This window comes from Xiphophorus couchianus, chromosome 16 (genome assembly GCF_001444195.1).
Source record: "Xiphophorus couchianus chromosome 16, X_couchianus-1.0, whole genome shotgun sequence".
Taxonomy (NCBI): domain Eukaryota; kingdom Metazoa; phylum Chordata; class Actinopteri; order Cyprinodontiformes; family Poeciliidae; genus Xiphophorus; species Xiphophorus couchianus.
Genome location: NC_040243.1, coordinates 10,263,877 through 10,287,025, shown reverse-complemented (window position 1 = coordinate 10,287,025; position 23,149 = coordinate 10,263,877). Strand labels below are relative to the sequence as shown.

The 23,149-nt window shown below is 38.8% G+C and overlaps 4 protein-coding genes across 5 annotated transcripts; 3 read left to right on the top strand and 1 right to left on the bottom strand.

Annotated features, from left to right (window-relative positions):
* The first annotated feature begins 4,107 nt into the window (after nt 1-4,107).
* Nucleotides 4,108-6,336, top strand: rasd2a (RASD family member 2a). The gene is made up of 2 exons (XM_028041433.1): nt 4,108-5,570; nt 5,657-6,336. The coding sequence occupies exons 1-2, from the start codon at nt 5,030-5,032 to the stop codon at nt 6,175-6,177; spliced, it is 1,062 nt and encodes a 353-aa protein (XP_027897234.1). The 5' UTR covers nt 4,108-5,029; the 3' UTR covers nt 6,178-6,336.
* A 1,618-nt stretch (nt 6,337-7,954) lies between these two features.
* Nucleotides 7,955-14,709, bottom strand: rsad1 (radical S-adenosyl methionine domain containing 1). Its single transcript, XM_028041918.1, has 9 exons — nt 14,419-14,709; nt 11,806-11,939; nt 10,910-11,114; nt 10,467-10,832; nt 9,130-9,193; nt 8,902-9,049; nt 8,585-8,639; nt 8,355-8,458; nt 7,955-8,199 (listed from the first exon to the last, which is right to left on the bottom strand). Exons 1-9 carry the CDS (start codon nt 14,554-14,556, stop codon nt 8,097-8,099), a joined length of 1,317 nt encoding a protein of 438 aa, XP_027897719.1. The 5' UTR covers nt 14,557-14,709; the 3' UTR covers nt 7,955-8,096.
* Nucleotides 14,021-23,107, top strand: btr02 (bloodthirsty-related gene family, member 2). Of its 2 annotated transcripts, none has more exons than XM_028041917.1 (9): nt 14,021-14,516; nt 18,386-18,471; nt 18,776-19,048; nt 20,284-20,361; nt 20,456-20,695; nt 20,786-20,912; nt 21,002-21,028; nt 21,143-22,290; nt 23,039-23,107. In XM_028041917.1, the coding sequence occupies exons 2-8, from the start codon at nt 18,439-18,441 to the stop codon at nt 21,685-21,687; spliced, it is 1,323 nt and encodes a 440-aa protein (XP_027897718.1). In that variant the 5' UTR covers nt 14,021-14,516; nt 18,386-18,438; the 3' UTR covers nt 21,688-22,290; nt 23,039-23,107. The 2 variants fall into 2 exon arrangements, with proteins under 2 accessions (XP_027897718.1, XP_027897717.1); XM_028041916.1 differs by lacking the exon at nt 14,021-14,516 and adding an exon at nt 17,978-18,120.
* Nucleotides 15,991-17,653, top strand: LOC114159773 (GTPase IMAP family member 7). Its single transcript, XM_028041919.1, has one exon. The coding sequence runs from the start codon at nt 16,234-16,236 to the stop codon at nt 17,077-17,079; it is 846 nt and encodes a 281-aa protein (XP_027897720.1). The 5' UTR covers nt 15,991-16,233; the 3' UTR covers nt 17,080-17,653.
* Nucleotides 23,108-23,149: the final 42 nt, after the last annotated feature.

Here is a 23,149-nt window from a genome sequence, read left to right as displayed (position 1 = left end):
ATAATTTAGGGGAAACATATCTGCTGGTGGTGGCCCACTGTGTTTTATCAAGTCTTCATGTTTCTCTCTATCAAAAATTAAACATCATCAGATTACTCTGTGTGTAATAAATGAAATGATATAGGCATAAATAAATTAAGTTGTTGTACTTTAAATTGTGTTGTTTTCTCTTTTTGTATATCTATAAAGGAATCTTCATGTAATATTTGTATTAGATGGGCACTCCACACCATTAGGGGTGCCACAGTAAACACAACAGACTCAAACCAAATAATTATATAAAACGTCTGTACATGGAGCCAGTGGCGGGATCTCTAAATATTTCATAATACATAATCTGGTTTTCTACGGATAAGATCTTTCACGTGGATGTAAAACGATGCAGCAGTTGAACCCTAACGAGAGTTTGCTTATTTCCTGGAGAGGTTATAAATAGACAAAATGTGACAGAATTTCTCAGCACACCTCCCAGAAAGCCCCCTGAAAAAACCCCCACACATTTCCTTTCCAGCAGCCTCATCTTTTCCTTTCTGCTCTTTATTTATTCATCGGCTCTAATGGGATATTGTGAAGCCACATTTTCATGCATTAATAATTTATCAAAAAAATCTTTTTTCCTTTAAGGTGTACGCATTTGTTTGGAATCTCAAAAATTATGAATCTGAAATTTGAATTATTTACAGGAACTATTAGGAGGATCAGTTTGTTATCTTGAGTGAGAAATGACCTAAGTGAGAGAGAATAAAACTGCGGGAGAGATGAGTGGGTCCTGCTGCTGACTGAGCAGGATGTACAGGAAATACCAGTTCCACCTTGAAACAACAAAGACATTCTTTGAGACGACAAAAAAAGGCCAAGGTGCACAGAGATTAGGTACAAGCAAATCAATGAAATAAACTCCCAGGACCTACATGTGACATTTCAACTGTCACAACTTCACCAGTTTTAGTCTGGTGGGTCCTGTTTACAAATCTCGGTTTGTCTGTTTCTGTGTGAGTCACACCAATCACTGTGCACGCTTCCTCTGGCCTTCCTCCCTGTCTATCTTGGCACCCTCTGCCTTTATTTCTCCTCAAAACAGATGCTTGGACATTCTTTGTTTCCCAACAAAAACGTGACGAGGTCAGAGCCAGGAGGACATGCAGGCGAGGTTCGGGAAACAGGAGGGGAGGAGGAGCAAAAGGAGGAAGAGAGAAAAACGGGTTGTAGTGACGTCACATGCAAAAGAGGAAATACGACTTCTTGTTCGCAGGCGTGTGTGGGGTCTGTTTGCTTAGCTTTCCTGGGCATGAAGCTCTTTGTAGGTTCATAAGTAACTTATTGATGTTGAAGTCAATAAGTGTGTGTGTGTGCGCGCGCGCGCGTGTGTGTGTGTGTGTGTGTGTGTGTGTGTGTGTGTGTGTGTGTGTGTGTGTGTGTGTGTGTGTGAATGGGTGAATGACTGTAGTGTGAAGCGCTTTGGGGTCTTCTGGACTTGATAAGGTGTTATACAAGTACAAACCATTTACCAAACATTTCATACTTTGGAGATCAGCAGAATTTTGCTCAATTGCTTTGGTTCATTTCTCTGATCACAATTCAAATTCTCACAAGCTGTTCGTTCAACGTGCACAACATTAAGTCATTTGTGCTTCATAGTTTCTCATATGGCAGCAAATCGCAAATGCTTTGCATCAATTGCTTTCATTTTAATGACACTGACACGTCCAATGACATGAGTACCTGCTTTTAAGGAATGAACAATGTATTTTTCAGGTTCATAACTAAGTTTTGAAACTTGTAATGTTTTCAGAAATACACTTGCTGTCGTGCAAATGTGATGTCAGAAATGCATCAAAAGGCGACTAAAAAAACCTGTAAAATCAACTGCTTATTATTGCCCTCTAGTGGTGGTAGTTCAACGTGTTTTCTGTTAAACTTCACAACAAACTCATTTCTAAGAGCTCACTGATGTTATTCTGGCAAATATTTCCACTCATATCATTTTCAATGTTGGCCAAAAATAAACCTACAGAGTTCAAAGGTGAGGAGAACAAAAATCTGCAGGAAAACCTGACCTGTCATTCCCCACCTAAAAACTTTGAAACAAACAGAAAACTGAATGAATAGATAGTTCAGACTAAAAGAGATCATTTATGGGAAAATCTGAATATCTTTGCTACTTTTTGCAAGGACTGAACCTACTTTAGTTAAAATAACCTCTTCAGTAAATGGCTGGGAATTTGGAATATTATGTTGGAAATGAATCAGTTATGCAGCCTAACAAAAAATGACTATGGTCATAAGACTGGAAGTAAGTGTAATTAGTAGTTATGAAATATAAAGGTTACAGAAAGATCAGTGAAAAACACTGTCTAATGGTAAACAGAAATAACCTGAGACATATATTATAGAACATTAAAGAATAGACAGCACCCGCCTGAACTGAAAGGAGTGCGTTCATCAAGGAAGCACAAAAAAAGCCATTTTTACTCTGAAGAGCGTGTAAGGATACACAGCTCACGTGGGAAAATGAGTTGACTGTAAAACATACCACAAATCCAGGGTGGAGAGAGGATGAGAAGAAGGGCGGAGCTAAATGCAGGATCACTCTGGAAGAAAACCTGTTAGAGGCAGCTAAACTTGTGACTTGGGACAGAGGTTCACCCTACCCTGAGTAAGCAACCTGTTACATACAACAGGAGATTTGATTTAAAACATATTGACTGGGCAAGTGGCCCAGTCAAACTTTAGACCTTAATCATATTGAATATGCGACTAAAGGAATAAAAAATGCTCTTCAAAGATACCACTTAACATGAGCTGTGAAGCAACGAACAAATAGAAACATTTCAGCTGTTTAGATCAGCACAGCTGGTCGAGACACTGCAAAATGACAAAATTTTACTTAATACTTTTATCTGGTTTCCAGTGCAAATATCTTAGTACAAATAAGACAAAACTAACTTACAAGTAACTTTTCAGCTAGATATAGTAGCTTGTTTTAAGTAAATTATTCTTGAATTGACAACATCAATTTCCCAATTTGGGATACGAATAAATCTGAAATCTGACTATTTTTTTTTTTAACTTGTTTTGAGAAAGCCATGTGTCATTTTGTTTCTGCTTCACATGGAAACAAACGGATGGACAGTGCATGTATGTGTCTATCTATCTATCTATCTATCTATCTATCTATCTATCTATCTATCTATCTATCTATCTATCTATCTATCTATCTATCTATCTATCTATCTATCTATCTATCTATCTATCTATCTATCTATCTATCTATCTATCTATCTATCTATCTATCTATCTATCTATCCATCCATCCATCCATCCATCCATCCATCCATCCATCCATCTATCTATCTATAGATATAGATATAGATATAAATAGATACACTCTTTTTAAAGCATTTTCTTTTCAAAAGAATTCATTCTGTGATTTTTCAACTCAGCATGTCCTTGTTTCATTGAAAAGCATATTGACGTAGAAAACCTCATGTTCTGGCTTCTGCGCTGCACTGAGAAAGAGCTTGGTGATGTCCTTCAGCATCCATTGTGCTGTCCTCACTCTACCATGTCTATCTTTTGATTCATTTGTGTTCTTTTATATAAGTACAGCCCCTTCAGTAAGAAAGTTGGGACACTTTGTCAACAGAAATTAAGCTTTGCAAAGTTCTCTTAAAATAAGTCCTTGTGGAGGCGAAACACAGCTCATCTTCTAGCCTATGGATGAGAGAAAACATCAAGGTCGTCGTAGAAACACGTTTCCAACTGCATTCATAGGATGTATAACTTGCTCGTGTCTGAACACTTTTATTGCTAATCAGTGTGTGAGGGTTTTTAAATTTTAAAATTGTGTTTTGCCAAGCAGACGCACAGCTGTAGCAGAAAGATCCCTTTCAAATTCTGTGTATGCTACAACACAGAGTGCAGGAAAAGCGTGTGTGTGGGTGGTAATCTTGCATGGAGTCCAAACTCTTCATCCTTGATTGTTTCAAATCAATGCAAGAATTTTAAGGCAATTTAAGGATACCTCAGTTTAAAAAGCAATTCGTGATGGGTGATGTTAATATTAAGTTTTATTAGATGATCTCGCTTGAATGAAACAATGAATACAAGCAAGTTTGCTGTACCAGTTTGGAGAAGTTTGGGCTTTGGTATTATACAGTTGTAAAATCCTCCATCATAAAATTCTGGGAGTACTGCAGAGGAATCATTTATCCCGAGGCTGTGTGAATCACAGAGCAGGGAGAGTGCTTTAGAGCTAGTCGTGACAATATAATGTAATACAATATAAGGGGGGGCTTCCACAGAGACAGAATTCAAAATCTATACATCTTCCCTGGCGCTGTTATAGCAGGGTGTGCTGTATGTGTTCAGTCTGATATGTTTTCTCACAGTGAAATGCCGTAACCATGTGGGGGGGAAAAAACTGATATGAAAGCAAATTATGTTTGCCACTAAATCACGACTGCAGGAAATTGCATGAGAACATAGTTAATCACTTTTAGCACTCCACAATCCACAGTGTCATGTCTGCAGGGACTTGGGGATATTAGACTGCTCTGCATCCATTAGTCTATAAACTATCCATTTATCCATCATGAGAGAGGAAACTGAAAAAAAAGGTAGAGTGCGTCTAATTATAGGACTGGACGGATCATGATACCCTTCATCTTCGAGTGTTTTTCTCAGAACAAATTGTTCAAATGCATAATTTTAACTTGATTTTAATCATGTTGAAGCAATGTTCTGCAGGTAATGTCTACCTATATTTCTAGATGAATCTAGACTTTTTTCGAAAGAGAAATTGATTTTTTTTTTTTTTTCCTTTTTTTTAATTGGACATTATGCGGGTGCTTCATGCTTCTATAAAAGGCATACTTTCTGAGCCAGAGCGATGACGCAGAGACTGCATGGGCTCTCAGCAGGGGTATAAGAGACGGCACTCAGCTCCGTTGCGGAGCACACATGAAGGGAGGAGAGGAGACCGATCGCTGATTAGACTCAAGGCTTCTCGGTGGCAAGAGCCAAAGGGATGAACACAACTGAGAAGTTCTGCCTTCCCGTTGATGGCATCCTCGAAGTGTTCAACTCTTTCACCGGGCATCAGCATTCACGAATTGCGCACCAAGTATTGCAGAGCGCAGCTCTCATCCCGCGATCCCAACACCCCAAAGTCTCAAACATAGTCAAAACGGGCATGGGCATCATCAAAACTGTCAAAGGTTGCTGGAGACGGCAGGATAAGAGAATGATCTCCCGCAGATCCTCAAGTTCTGGGCGTCGGCAGGTGTCGATTGATCGAGTCCCCAAAAAGCCGGTGGACCTGACAGAGTTGGGTGCGACCAAGTCGAAGAACTGTTACAGAGTAGTGGTGCTCGGGGCACCCAAAGTGGGTAAAACCAATATCCTCCGGCGGTTCTTAGGAGAAGACTATGAAGAACACTATGAGCCTACTGTCGAGGACTTTTATCGCAAGATGTTCCACATAGGAGGGGAAACATACCAGGTTGATCTGCTGGATGCGGCATCTGAGAAAGACTTTCCAGCCAAACGGAGATTATCCATACTGACAGGTAAGGACGGGTTATGGCTTAGTTTAACCAAGAAAAACAGTCGATGTCCTTAAACTGAATTATAATAATTTTCTTTGTCTTTGCAGGTGATATTTTTCTCCTGGTCTTCAGCTTGGATGACAGAGAGTCTTTGAAAGAAGTCCGCGAGCTGCTCGACGAAATCAAAGCCGCAAAGGCAAAACTCCAAAAGCCCAACCACCCAGCGAGGGGGCCAGTGGTGGTGTGCGCCAACAAAGCAGATCTGGACGCACAGAGAGTTCTCAGCAACTCCGAGGTGGTGGACATCCTGGGCGAAGACGCGCCGTTCTTCGAAACCTCCGCTAAAACAGGCGCCGGACTGGAGGCTGTCTTCGAGGCTCTCGCAGCTCTCGGCGGTCTGCCCGACGAGACCAGGCCGTCGCGGCATCAGATCATCCCCATACTGAGCTACCAATCGCTGTGCGTGGGCAAACGGGGCATCAGGATGAGGAGGCACTCCCGGGGACTCGGCGCACCCTGCGCCGCCGTGGACCCCCTTGCGCGCCGCCCGAGCTTCACCAGCGACCTGCGACTGGTGCTTGGATCAAGCACCCAACACAAGAAACCCGAGAAGCGTCAGGTTCAATGAATTATGAAACTTCTCGACAAAACAAAATTGTAGTAGTATGCTGCAATGTCATAACATGTAAGGAGTTATACTCTGTAGCACCTGGCCGGACCGGTGCACTAATTTTGGTTTTTTTGTATTCTGTAATTGCATCCTTTATTAAAAGTTTGTTTAAAATGTCGTGCTTGATTTCTTTTCTTTCCGCTCAGTGATCAAACATTTTGTCGATTACAACGAGAATGTGAAAATGATTTACGCAAGAACTTGATGGTTGTCAAGTGAGGATGTAAAAAACCTGGAGCGTGGGATGGGGGATCATCTGCGAGAGAGGATGACTCAAAACGACTTCCAGGGTCTCCAATCAGACACGAGAGATTGTTCACATTTCGGAGCGCCCACGACGCTCTGGGGTTGGCAACGAGCCTTACAATGTGTCAGGAGCAATCCTGCTTAATCAGCTCCGGTAGTTTACACACATCTGAATCACGTTGTATTTTAGGAAACAAAACCTTAAGGCGATATTTTTAAGGAGGAGGAGAGGGCGAATGATAAGAGGAGAGCTGCAATGAGATCAGCACCATGGACAGAGCCCACATGGAAGCCAGAGGGCAACTTATCCACTCGTTTTACAGTCAGTAATTTTCCTTAGATCCTGCTATTACTTTTTAAGTCACGCCACATTTCAACCACTTTTCCTTTCATGCAGTTAAATAAACAAATCAATAACATTTGTGAGATGGAGAGCTAACTCTGGAATTTATCAAAAATGTATATATTTTCTTGTACAAACGTTGCACCGTTACATAACCTCTGGAAAAAAACGTGTTTGAAAATATAAATCAGCCTATAAATGCCAGCAATTAAATAATAAACAGAATCGCAGATTTAGTGCCTTGGAAAATATTCACACATTATGTTTATTTTCATCTCTTGTCACATAGCAGAATTCTGTGCATAATAAAAAAAAATTGAGATACAAAAAAACTGTAAACAGAGTAAAATACACTGTTTTCAATTTCTTCACATTTTTATTTTCCAAATACATACATTTACAAAAATCAGTAGTTAATTTTCTGGGGTATGTCCCGGTAGATTGGACAAAGAGTACCGATGATCATATGTTCAATGATCAAAATCCATCATTCAGAAATGATGGATTTTTCAGTGATGAAAAATCCATCGATCTATCATAAAACATAAACATATTTTATGTTTAAGTAAAACATTCACTATTTCTTACCAGGTTTCTGCATTCATTTGAATTCTGTAATAAATAGAATGCTCTATCAGAAAAGGGAAAAAAAATCACAAAACTATACACAAAAGTTTTTGGATGTTACATAACAAAGTGGAAAATCTTAAAAGGTTGTCTATACTTCTACAAGGCATTATAGTACATAAATGTAGCATCCAAATAGAGTATTGTTTTTAACCAATCTAAGTTAATTATAAATATATAATAGTTAAATATAATATAGTTTAATATAAAATAGTTAATATATAAAATAGTTAATTATAAGTTAATTACTCCAGGCACTAGTATTATCTCCACCAATAAAGCAGCAAATATTACAAAAAAGTGTCTAAAATCAAACATATTCTTGTTGTATTTAAAATAACCTTAAAAAGACTGCAAGAAAAGAAATGAAGATATAAAACACACTTTTTAAACTGACATCTAATATCCTGTTAAATCTGCATAGAGGGTTACAAAAGATTATTCATTAAAAAAACATAAAGCAGAAGAAAAATATTTGAGTATTTCTAAAAAAAACAACAGATTGTATCAAATCTGACATATTTTTTAAACAAATAAATAGTTTATTCTTTTACACATAACTGTCATGTTTAGACAATTCAACAGATTGTGCAAATTCTTTTTTTTTTTCTTTTTTTTTTACATGGTTGTGATTTAAAGAGTTATAGATCTTCATTGTCAGTTAGCTGCCAGTTTTTGGGGAAAAAATTCTATCCAGTTCCACCAGCAAAACAGGAAGCATGCTGTCCAATAAGGCCAGACCATCCCAGGAACATCTCAAACCCCTAATAAGAAAGAATAATGAACAAAGTGTCTGAGTCAGTGTTTGCTTAATTAATTATGCCAAACAAAAAATATGCTAGATCTAGCTTCATATAGATTGCAACTGCATGTGTTTACATGTAAACATGACAGTAGAAAAGCAAAGACATGAAATCACCTGTCATCAAGAATCAGGAGTCCATTCTGCAGCAGCTCTTGGACAGCAAGAGATCCACCAAATATTTCAAGAAGACTTAATTCAGGGCTAAACAGCTCCCAGTGCTTTAAAAAGGCAGAAAATTGTGACAAATATGTTCAGGTTTTACAAAAACTACTCACTACTCGACATTCTCCTCAGTGACAGAGGCATTCACACAGAAAGTAAAAAGTCTATTGTGTGAGCTTCACCTTGTGATTAACGCCCTTGGTCATTCTCATTCCCATCACTAACACCTCCTCTAATCTGCAAAACAAAAATCATTCAGAATTAACAAGGACAGGTCTCAATACAGCTTCTTCTAATGTGGACAGAATGTTTCAGAGTTGCAGCACATGCATACACAGAGACCTTAAAACCCTGCCACTCACACATCTTGTGAACTAAGTGTCACATTTTCACATGGCCAGAGAATTTTGGGAAACTGCAACAATGTGTCATCTTGTGTGATCACCAGAAATAATCATGGCAAGACACAACGCTACTGCCTGTAAGTGTAAGAACTCACAGTTCAAGATGGCCCAGCTGGATCCGCCTCCTTGTCCCATGTCCTCGCTGCCGGACTTCGTGGATCCACACATCTGGCTCCAGGGTCTGTGTCCGGGCCTCACGGGTAACGCCTCCCTCCCCCAGGGGAACAAAACGTCCATGAGCTCCTGTTCCACAGCACACGCAAATAAGATTGCAAAAGAACAACCAACATCCACCAGTGGTTCTGACACCTCATTTAAATTACCAGGGCCAACACCGATGTACTGTTTTCCCTTCCAGTAGCTCAGGTTGTGACGACTCTCTGAATTCTGTGCAACACAAAGACAGGTGTTATTACTGTGAGCAATGGCACAGAACAAACGTCATCTCATTAAGAAGTAGCACATTTATGATTTTAAACGGAATCACATCTCTAATTCTCAAACACTCTGATTTTGACACAATATTGCTATTTTCTAATGCTAACTAAATATTATGCAAGTTTACTAATCAACACAGCTAAACAAGACTATAGAATGACAGATTACTGCTAATAAATTCAAAACACATCTCAATAAATTAGAATGCAATGATCCTGAAGTGGAGGTATGTTAGACTGGATTTGTTTTAGTTGTTTCTTTCTCTGTTGTTACCAGCAACATTGTACTAAATGCATATAATACACAGTAGATACATTTCTGGATTTAAAATATTTTTTTATTGCTCCAGTGTAGTACTCTAATCTCAAAAACTTTAATTAAGGGTTTTCATTTGCAGTGAGATAAGTTATTAAATTAACAGCAATAAACAATAAAAAAATATAATTTTAATGTGACAAATTTATATAAGTTTTACTTTTTGAATTGAATCACTGAAGTAAATTAACTTTTTAATTACGGTATATTCTAATTTATTCAGATGGACCTTTATGGTTCTTTTCCCAGATAAACAAAAGAAGACATAGGTTTTTTTCTTGCCATTTGTTATTACTCTTTGAAGCAGATTCAGACAGTAATTTTATTCAGAATAGACAGTAACTGCATGTACTTTGACATACAAAAACTAAAAGAAAAAAAGTAACTCTAAATGAAATATTTTCTGAAATACATAAGTGATTTTAATCCGATACCTGGTCTTTTTCATGTACATTTTCAACATATTTTAACACTACTTTGGAACCATGAAACATCAAACTAAAAACCTGTAGTTTTACAAGGGGAAAATGATTAATTTTATTCATTCAACATGGGATTTCAACAGCTCATCATTGTGCATAAGAGTTTAGCACATTGGTATTTGTAATTTTATGCAGAATGAGACTTTACACAATCAGCAAAGAAAAACAGATGTTAGTTGTATGAAATATGTTGCTAAAAGGATTTATGATTACTTCGTAGAACTTATTTACACAGACCTCTGAACTGTGCACTAATGTGCAGGTATATAAATGTTGAACTTTCATTCATATATCTAACTAAATATTAAGGGTAAATAACAAGTAGAATTTTATTACCTATGTTGCCTTTAAATTGTGTTTAAGTCAATCTAAGTTTTAAAATCCTTAATTTATTGATAATATGAGGCTGTTTGTGACACACTTACATTTTTAGCAAAGTTAGACACTTCATACTGCTGAAAGCCATGCTGCTGGAGAGTTGTTCTGGCACATTGGTACATCTCTGCTGTAATTTCCTCTGTGGGCATAGTTACTTGTCCAGACTGAACCTGTTTAAACAGCTGAGTACCTCTCTCAAGGGTCAGCTGGTACAGAGACACATGGTCATCACACACCCTCAGCATTTCAGACAACTCTCTGCTCCACAAGTCAGTTGTTTGGTTGGGGCGTCCGAACATAATATCCACCGACACCCCACCTGGACACAGCTTCCTGGCCTCTGCCAGAGTCTGCAAAGCATCCAGGGAGTTGTGGTCTCTTCCCAAACTTTTCAGGTCCTTGTCCTGCAGAGACTGTGGGAATAACAGTGTGTTATAAGCAATAGCTGGACATAATTTTCTGACCCTTAAAATCTAACATTTCTGTTTACCTGGATGCCAATGGAGAAACGGTTCACCCCAACATGGTGGTAGTCTTTTAACTTTGACATCCCCACAGGGGTAGGGTTTACCTCCAGTGTAACTTCAGCTTCATCTGAGAGATTCACTTGCTTGGAAACCGTTTCAAGGATCTTAGCGATGGTTGATGGGTGAGCCAGGCTTGGAGTCCCACCACCAAAAAAAACTGATGTGATGCTGCAAGTCAAAACCAAAGGATTGCAAAGGTGTTTGCAGGGCAAAAGTATTTATATCTCTTAAAATTCTTCAGATTTTAGCATGATCAGTTCACAATCTTCAGTGTATTAAGTGTGATGTTGAAGGAAACTGATAACACGCTTTGCTAAATTGTTTTTACATTCCTCTGAAATCTGGTCTTCATAGAAAAGAAGCAAAAACGTTGGTCAGAGTTGATTGACGGATGGAATGATTTTGAGTGCTGACAGGACTTGAGATTGTGGCTGATGTCCATTTAGATCAAAGCATATTCAAGAGATAGAAAGACCCACTTAAAGTCCACACCTTCAGTTAAATTAATAATTTGTGGCCAAACTTGAAAATTGATGTACAAAGATTGTCTCAATTGACTGAATACTTTTGGAATCAATAGAATTACAAAAAAGATTTACATCTGGTGATTCTACAAAGTATGGAGGAAACTGAGGAAACTCAGGAAACTGCTTTATAAACAAACCATTATCCTTTTACTTCACAAATATGCTCTACTTTGTGTTGCATGACTTAAAATTCCAGAAAATTGCAATGAAGTTTCAGTTTGTAAGTTGTCAATATATAAAAAAGTTGAAGGGGTATCCATATATCTGCACTGCATTAGTGGTAACCTGCATGCAGGGTTGAACCCAAGAGAGACTTGAATGAATGAACATACCAGGACACTTGACTGAGCTGCAGCAATGTCTCAGTTTCCCTCTGAAGACACTTTGCCATGATGTCTTCGTTGTTCTCTTTGGATATGTATTTGTTAAAATTGCAGTAGGTGCACCTTCGGAGACAATAGGGCCACTAAGGGAGGGAGAACAAAAATTAAAGCATACATAATATATGCATTAAAAGTAGAATACTTTAAAATTAGAACATTTCTGAAGAAAGGGGCCTGCCAAAGTGTGCCCATCGGTTGGAACCCAGGGTTCTGATGTTATAAATTAGCATTAATGCTAAAGTAAGCTACAATGTTCTCAATAGCATGTGGAGAGTCACAAGCATGTTGAGTAACATGGACTTACTCCATTCAGTATGTTAAAATTAGTGTATAAGCTCAAATTAGCCTAAATGCTGCCAGTGGCTTTTATTTTGTAGGGAATGTGTTGTTCTTATTTTGAGAGTCCAAAGTGGTTGTCAGTTTAGGGGCATCAAGTTTCATGAGTCATATGGAACTTGCTCTTCTGCCACCTTGTCTGTAGTAAATGTTCCTCCAAGGTGGAATCTCTGTAGTTCTAACTGGAAGCTCTGACCTCCTCTGTAGGAACTGAGTGGTTCACTATCTCTGTACAGTCATGGCCAAATGTTTTGAGAATGATTCAAATGTTAATATTTACAAAGTCTACTGCTTCAGTTTTTATAACGGCAATTTGCATATACTCCAGAATGTTATAAAGAGTGATCAGCATAACAGCAATTAATTGCAAAGTCAATATTTGCCTAGAAAATGAACTTTATCCCCCAAAACACATTTCAACTTCATTGCAGCCCTGCCTTAAAAGGACCAGCTAACATTGTTTCAGTGATTGCTCCATTAACACAGGTGTGGGTGGTGATGAGGACAGGGCTGGAGATCAATCTGTCATGATTAAGTAAGAATGACACCACTGGACACTTTAAAAAGAGGCTGGTGCTTGGCATCATTGTTTCTCTTCTGTGAACCATGGTTACCTCTAAAGAAACACGTGCAGTCATCATTGCACTGCACAAAAATGGCCTAACAGGAAAGAAAATCGCAGCTAGAAAGATTGCACCTCAGTCAACAATCTATCGCATCAAGAACAAGGAGAGAGGTTCCATTGTTGCCAAAAAGGCTCCAGGGCGCCCAAGAAAGACCAGCAAGCGCCAGGACTGTCTCTTAAAAGTGTTTCAGCTGCGGGATCGGGCTACCAGCAGTGCAGAGCTTGCTCAGGAATGGCAGCAGGCAGGTGTGAGTGCATCTGCACGCACTATGAGGCGGAGACTCTTGGAGCAAGGCCTGGTCTCAAGGAGGGCAGCAAAGAAGCCACTTCTCTCCAGGAAAAACATCAGGGACAGACTGATATTCTGCAAAAGGTACAGGGAGTGGACTGCTGAGGACTGGGGTAAAGTCATTTTCTCTGATGAATCCCCTTTCCGATTGTTTGGGACATCTGGAAAACAGCTTGTTTGGAGAAGACGAGGTGAGCGCTACCACCAGTCTTGTCTCATGCCAACTGTAAAGCATCCTGAAACCATTTATGTGTGGGGTTGCTTCTCAGCCAAGGGAGTCGGCTCTCTCACAGTCTTACCTAAAAACACAGCCATGAATAAAGAATGGTACCAGAATGTCCTCCGAGAGCAACTTCTCCCAACCGTCCAAGAGCAGTTTGGTGATGAACAATGCCTTTTCCAGCATGATGGAGCACCTTGCCATAAAGCAAAGGTGATATCTAACTGGCTCAGGGAACAAAACATAGAGATTTTGGGTCCATGGCCTGGAAACTCCCCTGATCTTTATCCCATTGAAAACTTGTGGTCAATCATCAAGAGACGGGTGGACAAACAAAAACCTAGGAATTCTGACAAAATGCAAGCATTGATTGTGCAAGAATGGACTGCTATCAGTCAGGATTTGGTCCAGAAATTGATTGAGAGCATGCCAGGGAGAACTGTAGAGGTCCTGAAGAAGAGGGGTCAACACTGCAAATATTGACTTGCTGCATTAACTCATTCTAACTGTCATTAAAAGCTTTTGTTACTCATAATATGATTGCAATTGTATTTCTGTATGTGATGACAACATCTGACATACACACATGAAAACCAGAGGGCAGAAGATCATGTGAAAATATAATATTTGTGTCATTCTCAATACTTTTGGCCATGACTGTAGTTCTTCTTACCTTCAGCCATCTATGTAGTTCTCTACATCTCTGTTCTCCTCAGTGTCCTATTGCTATGGCAATTAATCCAACATGAAAACTGTCGCGTGTAAGTGAGACACAGAGGGGCAGACGAAATTCTCTCTGTTGAGTCTGACACAAAAAAAAGTATCAGAATTTGTTTTGATTTGAATTTGGCTCGTTTTTCGATAATTACGTCGCCATGGTTACTCGAAATGCCAACAAAAGTAATGGCACCCCTCACGGGATCTAACCGCACGTTTTGATATACATATATTGTGAGGGGACACGCAGCGGTACGAGCCGCATTAACGGTGAAAGGAAGCGGCAGTTATTTTTGAGGTGTTGAATGTGCCTTCCATGCATTGCTATGCTAGGCCCCGATAACTAACTCGGCTAAAGGATAAGATGTAGCTTACGTGCACATATAATGACGCCTGTTCAGTGAGACGAGGGGAAGCTGGACTCTCGGGCACATGTTCCGTCACTTTCAGGCCAGAAAAGCGACGCAGCCCCGGTGAGAAGCAACTGGCTTTACGGAACATGTGTGTGATCATCCTGCTAACAAATTTAGCTGTCTGATCACACCATCCTACAACGTTCCATTACAACACCGGTTGTTATGACAACCATGTCACAAATAATCAATATAAACATGCTTTTCCGTCCATTGTTTTAGAGGGTGTGACGTCTGTCTAAACAGGAAATACGTCAAATAAATTTTGGTATGTTCTGCAGTTTTATCACATGGAGGCGCTATTTTACCAGAACAAAACTTATTTATGTGTTCAAATAACCATCCTTTAATGTAGGGGGCGATTTATCGAACCGAATTCACGCTTTCTCCTGCTGTGACTCATGTTTTATCCTGACTGTTTGATTATGTAACTCTATTCATTTCTTTTGTTAAAAAATACTAGTTTTAGTATTAAACCCAATTATTTGATCTTAGACGAGAGTTACCATTACAATGCAAATTGCACATTTTATTTATTTATTTTTATTTTGTTTTGTAATTTAAGGTTGGATTTTCCAACATCATGTATTAAGTAATCCTTATGCCTTCAAATAAGAAGGTACTTGTTTACCAAGTATTCAAACATGACAGGTATAGATGCCACAAAAATTGTATAATTTTGTTAGATATCTAACCTCTAACAAAATAGATGTTAGATCTAATATCTAAAATTGTTTAGATTTTAGAAATTTATTTTAACTTAGAGCAAATGTTGGCTGCATTTTAAAACAACTAACTAAATGATACAAACTGAAATACGTATGGTTGCATTGATGACCAATTTATTTCTGCTAAATAATTTTTTTTTATTATTTATATAAAAATATTGCTACATTTACTAAGTTATTGAGTTCACTTTATTGGAATTTTCAAGCATCAGCTGGTCCCAGGTTAAGATCAAACCATTTATATCATTACAGAGAAAAGATCAATAATCAAACAGAAAATAAGCTTTTTAAAAAATAAATAAGTAATAAGAAAACAAACACCAACAATTGAAATATTCCTAAACTCTTTGGCATACCATATGATTTCCACCACATGATACAAAACAGGAAAATGTATTAAATAATTACACCACATGATACAAAACAGGAAAATGTATTAAATAATTAAACAAAGATTTTTATTTGACACGCCAATAAATGTGGATGAGCTCACTGTTGGTTTCTGACCCTGAGGATATTTTCCAGCCAATATCAAATCTGATACCCAACAGAGGCAGACTAAAACAGACAAGAGCAAAGGACACAGATACATTTTCACTGCGCACAAGATACATAGTGATCATGTTTATTTAAACCCCCTTAAGAGAATGAATCAGAGTCAAATGGATAAAAGAAAGAAAGGTAAGACTTTACATTTAATACTGTAGAAATGCAGATGAAACTAGATGTTTAGTTTTAGTATTAGGAAAGAGATTGAACTAAGCAACATGTTTCTATTTATTCCTTTTGAATTGTTTAAATTTACAGCTAAAACTTCAATTCATAGCATTATTTGAAGCTAAATTAAATCTCAGACTCCTATCTTGACAGGATCTCCAAAGGAACTGAGGCTTTTGGTGGTCGGTAGCAGCGGACCCTCTCAGTTCCAACTAACCAATGCTATACTTGGAAAGGAGGCTTTTTCAAAGGATGTTATCAGTATTTCTGCAAGTGTGAAGAACAAGGGAGAGCTGTCTGGTCGACCAGTAGCAGTGGTCAACGGACCAAATATGTATGACAAGGATATAACTCATGTAAAGAGGAAGATGGAGCTCAGGAGGTCTAAGTGTTTAGTTATACCTGGTCCCCATGCCTTTCTTGTTGCCTTTGACATTGAGAAAATCTCCCCAAATGACATGAAAACTCCTTGGCTGCTAAAAAGACGCTTTGGAGCAAACTGCCTGAAACACTGCATGGTTCTCTTTGCCTATGAAGGAAATTTGGATGGAGCTTCTCTGGAAAACAGGGTGAAGAAGACTGAATGGTATCTGAGAGAACTGATTGAGAAGTATGGCGGGCGCTTTCATGTTTTCAAGAAGAACTGGAGAGATCGAAGCCAGGACAAGGAGTTTCTGCGAAAGATTGAGTTGATGGTGGCTTCGTTGGGAGGGGGACACTTCTCCAGCAGAACTTTCCAAACGGCAGAGGACAGTGTGAGGAAGGAGGAGAAAAGGCTCAGGAAACAGAAGGCAGAGGAGATAAAGCGAACATGGAATGAGATGGAGCAGCAGTATATGCCAGAGGAGTTGTGTTTTCAGAAGGATGCCTACATCGCCAATGTACGTGCAGAGATTCAGGCTAAGGCAGAGCTTGATAACGGTTGGCTCAGAACATCCCTGGCCAGAGGGCTGGGGACTGGTTTAGTTGTGGGGGCCGTGATTGGTGCACTTTTTGGATCTATTGAGGGGGTGGGAGGAATAGTTCTTTATGGTGTTATAGGTGGGGTGGTTGGTGGATCTGCAGGCGGAACTGCTCATGTGGCAATCAAGCATATGGAGAACAGAGTTGCCCCACCAGCTAGACTCAATTTTAATTCTATCTTCATTAACCGTTTCTTTGCAGTTCCTCGTACATGACAGGATGATTACTTAATTTTTCTGTGTAGAAATAAATGTTTGGCTTTTGCTTATTTGTGCCGAAGTTGAAACACATGGAGTCATTTCTCATTCATCATGTTTTGTTTTGATTGAGGCTTTCTTCTGATGCCTCAGTTTGTTTAAGCATTTTTTTTTTTTTTTACCTATTTTGAAAGTCTTTGAAAGGTATTTCTTAGAACATTGATTGCTTTTCACTTAGTTTTCACAGGTTTGACAGGCAACTATGGGCCCATATAACATCCCACTCCATGCCCACCATGGAGGATATGTGATGCTGTGGGCTTGTCTGTCTTTCTAAATGACTTATAACCTTGTGTGCGTGGCATTATGAATTCTTTAAAATACATTTTATTTCAGTGTCCTCCAGCATAAATTAAACAAACCATAATGATCCAAACATAGAGATATCTGGACCTATCTGGACACAGAGATATGTCCTAGAAATCTGAACAATCTACTAAGACTATGTAAAGAGGAATGAAAATGGTGATTTTGCTGAACAATTATTTTTCAATTTTAATATGTCTGCAATAAGAACAAAGACATGTATTCAAATAAAGTGTTGAATTTTTTCATTTTTCTCGAATTAAGTTGATCTGATTGCAATAAATGCTTTATTTGTTTTAAGGCTTTTCGTGCAAAAAGATGTATTTGTTTTATTTAGATACTTCAAGGATCTGTTGGTGGTGTCTAAATTTAAAATATTGTGGTGAATAAAAATTATTCACTCAACTCTGATTGAACAGTATATTGTTTGTTGTTGACACGTGAACACTCAGTATGTTGAACCACCTTCAGTCCCTTGTTGTGCAATGAGTTAAGGAACGGCTCAGTACCATAAGAGGTGGAGTTAAAGCTTGCTCATGTTTGCCATTCCCTACAAAGACCTGCCCATTCTCCTTGATAACACTCACAGCTGAGCACACCTGTTCAGAACAAAAAGGTTCAGTATTCTTCTGTTCTTACCTCAATTTAATAGTTTCTCTGTGGAAAAGTTTGCTTTGTGGAAAAGAGCGGAAGGTAAGACTGCATTTATGTCAAGCATTTTTAAGATTGTTTTCTTTTATCTAAAAAATTGACTTTATGATCCTTTATGTAAGTTCTTTGAGCTTTTTATGAGCCTCTTATATAACAAGGGTTTACTTTGTTATCACAGCGTAATAAAACAGGGAGAGACTACTCAAAGAAAATCAAAACCGATTCCTAGAAGTTTCAGTTTTACAGGGAGACTAATATCTTTGGTAGTTACCTGTTTGACTACATACTTTTCTGCTTCCTTTCTCAGCTAATCTATCTGAACCAAGATCACAGAAAACGCGAATACAATTGGGAGTGACAATGAGCACCAAGGAAGAGAAGACAGTCAAAGGGGTATGTTTCAGCTCAACATGTAAAACCTAAAATTATATTCTTCATTTATGCTGTCAGTGCCTCTGAGCTTACGGGATATCTTGCTTACTCATCTTGATATACTGCAAAGTATGTTCCCATTTCTGACTAATTACTTCTGATTTAGCATTGTACCAAAAGAAAAAAAAACTTTAGGATAATTAAATACCTTGAGAAACAAGATCTATGGGTTCATAGTGTAACCAATTTACAGTTGTGAAAATATATTATATTTGTTACGATATTGTACCTTATTTCTTGTCAAACATGTAATCATTCTTTGCAGATGACAGATTCTTCCATCTGCCTCCTCCCCGAGAAGCACTTTTTGTGCCTCCTCTGCAGAGACATCTTCACCAACCCAGTGACCATCCCCTGTGGACACAGCTTCTGCTTGACTTGTCTCAGCCAGTTCTGGACTCAACGCCAATCCAAATACTGCCCTGACTGTAGAAGATTGTTTGCCAAAACGCCTGACCTCAGTGTCAACCATATTTTGGCAGATATTTCCGAAAATTATAGAACAGCACGACCTCAGAAACCACCAGAAGAAGAGAAGGTACTTTTTTTGCTTATATTACACATTGATTAGTCCAAAACATCAAGTGTACAGACATGTGAGAAAGTACTTGCCTCAACACAATTCTCTTGTGTCTCTGCTTTGTTTGTGACACTTATTTTCTGATAACTTTATTCATCACATAAAAAAAGCTATAACAACACCTACCTGGGTATATATTAGAAAAGTAATTACTCCTTAAATTTAATATTTGGTTCTTCCATTCTTCGCACATCTATTTCAATAAGGATATTCAATAAGCAGCAGTCAGTGTTTTTCATGGTGTGGATGAATTTTGGCCCAAGCTTCTTTGCAGAATTACTTTAATTTAGCAACATTCCAGGGTTGACCTGTAGATGTTGTAAGGATTATTGTTCTCCTGAACAATGAAGTCCGCTGTAGCTTACGACTATAAATTGATGGGTAGACCTTTTCTGTTAGGATTATAAAGAGCTTATTTATGGTGCTAGCAATTTTGAAAAGTCCTCCAAGTCCAGAATCAGCAAAGCAGCCCCAGGTCATCATACTACCAACACTACATTGGTAATAATATGATGCTTCTTTTTCTGAAAGGCTGTGTTAGTTCCCTGCCAGAACTAACAGAATAACCACCTTTACAGAAATTTTACTTTTGTCTTGTTAGTACAGAATGTTTTTCCATGTATGAACACTTACATCAGCTGAGGCAGGTGAGGGTTGCAGGATTTTAGGCGGTCAAAAATACTGGAAAATTATTTCATGTTCTGTCTTTGGACCTCTTGAATGAGTATTTGATGAGCTTTTGGAATAATTTTGATTCCCACTTATGGACTCAGGAGTTGAAAAGGTTTATAAATGACTTTTAACACTTTCCAGACTGGTAGATGTCAGAGACTTTATTTTTCATGTTCTTGAATTTTAGTTTAGTTTAGGGTACCAGAGTGTTTTGAGATGATTTAGCCTAATTTATGTTGTTAGATGGGTTCCATTTCTGTAATTCATTGATTTTACAGGTCTGGTAATGATCAGATGTTGTTGTAACTTGTGGAAAATGTGGTTAATCGGTTAATTCATGATTTTACAAAGTGGGCAATTATGTGTTTTTACATAGAACAAGGTTGGTTTGAATGCCCCTTAATAAATACAACCATGATTTGAAAACTAAATTTTGTATTTTCTCAGGTTAACTTTGCTTGATAATAAGAAGGATTTTAAAAATACACTGTATTGCTGAGGTTATTGTTCTATGTCCACAGGCTATAGATGTTAAGCAAATGATCAAGGACAGGCTGCAGAAAATAGAGAGGCTAAAATGTTCTCTGGATGTCCAAAAGGTAAGTTGAAACTTTGGCATAAAAAACACAAATTCAATACTTCAGTAGTTCAATAATTTAATGAGTCCTCTGTGTTTTTGTTTTTTTAAATCAGAGTTCGTACCTGCGTGAGGTGCGCGAGAGTCAAAAGGTCTTCTCGGCCCTGGTGTGTGCTATGGAGGAGACTCATAAAGCTGTTGTCTCTGCAATTGAAGAGAAACAAAAGGAGCAAGAGCAAAGAGTGCAAACACTGATAAAAGACATCAAGGAAGAGATTGAGCAACTGAGGAACCACATGAATCAACCCGATCCTCAGGCTTTTGATCAAAATGACGACATGAAGCAAGTCCTCTTAGTAAGAATTACCATCTGAAACAGAAAATACAATGATGTTGAGGTGCTCTTGTCATCCCCTACTGAGCATTGTTCTTTTTTTCCTTTGTAGCCCACTAACATGAGGGACTGGTCCAAGGTCAGCATTGAAACAGATCCTTGTATTGGAGTCACAAGAAGAGCAATGTCAGACATCTTGGAAAAAATTAAATTAGATGTCAACAGGCTTTCCAAAGCTGGTGAGTAATTTTGACTGTGGATTTGTATATTATGTTACTGCTATGCAGTAAACGAGGTGGCAATAACATTTCTTTTTTTCTGTCTTCAGAACTAAGAAGACTTGAGAAGTATACAGGTAAGGCCTTGTTGATGATGTAACACAGGTGGAAAGTATTTTATCTTTGTATCTCAGATGGTCTGGCCATGACGTTTCAATTATTCTTTGCTTTTCCGCTGTCTTCCTTCTCAGTGGAGGTGAACCTAAGCGGAAAGACGGCCCACCCTTTCCTTTCCGTCTCAGATGATCGGAAACGAGTGAGGCACACCGACAAGCTTCAGGAGGTTCCAGATCATCCCACACGCTTTGACCGTGTGGCCAATGTACTGGGCAAGGAAGGCTTCAGTAGTGGGAGGTGCTACTGGGAGGTGGAGGTTGGTGACAAGATTGAGTGGAACCTGGGCGTTGCCAGGCAGTCCATAAACAGGAAAGGCAAGTTCACTGTTTGCCCGGCCAATGGCTTCTGGACTTTGAGCCTGAAGAGTGGAGGCCAGTATGTTGCCAACACCGCTCCGGCCACTTTTGTGGCTCTTGAGCAGCGGCCTAGAACTGTGGCAGTGTTTCTGGATTACGCCGAAGGCCTCGTGTCCTTCTACTGCGCCGAATCAGGAGTGCATATTTACACCTTCACGGATAGGTTTAAAGACCGGCTTCACCCAATTTTCAGTCCTGGACGTCTGCATGGTGGCAAGAACGTAGCCCCACTGATCATCACTTCAAGCTTCTGCAGCATTTGAGCATCTGTGTTTGAAGTTCCCTCTTAGTATTTATCTGATTCTGTCTAATTTATTAAATGAGATGTATATTGTACAATCTTCAATAAACCACATATTATTCTGTGAAAATAACTGATTCGTTACACTTGAGAACTACAGTAAATCCCATGAAACAAATAACAAAGAAAGGTAAAATGTTAAAGTAAAGAAGATGCCCTCGAATAAGAGGAGATAAAGGGATGGATGTGTAGGGCTGCAGAGTTGGGACAGAGGGGGCACAGCCAAACAGCAGGGCATTGTGTTCATACACCAGGCACTGGGAGACACACAATGACACATTCGTGCACACACACAAGCTCGTGCTTCTGCCCACCGCCACACAGACTCAAGCTGGCATCTCTTGAGGGCAGCCCCATCTCCAGCCCAGTCCGGTCCTGTCCAGGGTGTTGGAAGCTGATCGTACCTCTCTGCTGCAGTTCACCCGACCTCTGATAGAGAGCCTCACAGCCCTGATGCCTTTCTGCTGACATTGCTGAACTCTCAGGGCAACTCCAGGCATCGTCTGCTGGAAGGAGCAATAAACAAACACACCTGTGGATCATCTCAAGGAGGAGAAGTGAGGAGGTAAAAACCTTGACTTATGTCCAGCAAATAAATGCATGCATAAAGGCAGTGTGTTTTATGTAATAGTTCTGATAAAAAAGGAACGGATAACAGATAAAGATAACCCATGTTTACAACTTTTATAACTTAAAAGGCTCATTTTATGTAACACACTGATATCAGTGAATCTTGTAGGTTCACAGAGGTAAAAAACCAAACAAAAAAAAAAAACAGTAATCTGGGCCTTCCAGGAAGTTTTAAGCCTCCCAAGGAACTTATGTTATAAACAGTTTAGGCAAATCTAGTATGCTTATTTATTTTTTTTAAGAATGTATAAAACCCTTTTTTTAACAATAAGTGTCTGCAGTAAGTCCCTTTGATGTTTGCTTTTATTCTATGATGGTGTCAAATGAGAGAGCGGTAATAAACGGATGAAACCGGTTCTGTTAGCCCACTCCACGAGTGTCTCATGAAAGCTGCTTGTGTTCACTTGAGTCCCTTCATGTTTTTCTGAGATTATCCACTCACCCGGCCAGGCGTAGCTTAACACCCACATCTGTGTGTCAAAGAGGGCTATTCTTTGCAGCACTCCCTGGAATCCACTCAACATGGGCCTTTTTGTGTCCAAATATTTATGATAAATATATTCACTAAACTTCCATAACATAATTACCCTATAATGTTGTAAAAATATCATTTGAATTGTAATAATATCCCTCTGTATGTTCTAAAACTTCTACTGGTTTAACTTTTGTTTCCTGAATTTCAGGAATTTCTTGTGGAACCCAAGCTGATCTCATCAACATTGACACAGAGGAAGGAATAAGACCCAAACATTTCAAAGCAACACAAACTGTTTTCCTTCTTGTGGGACATTGAT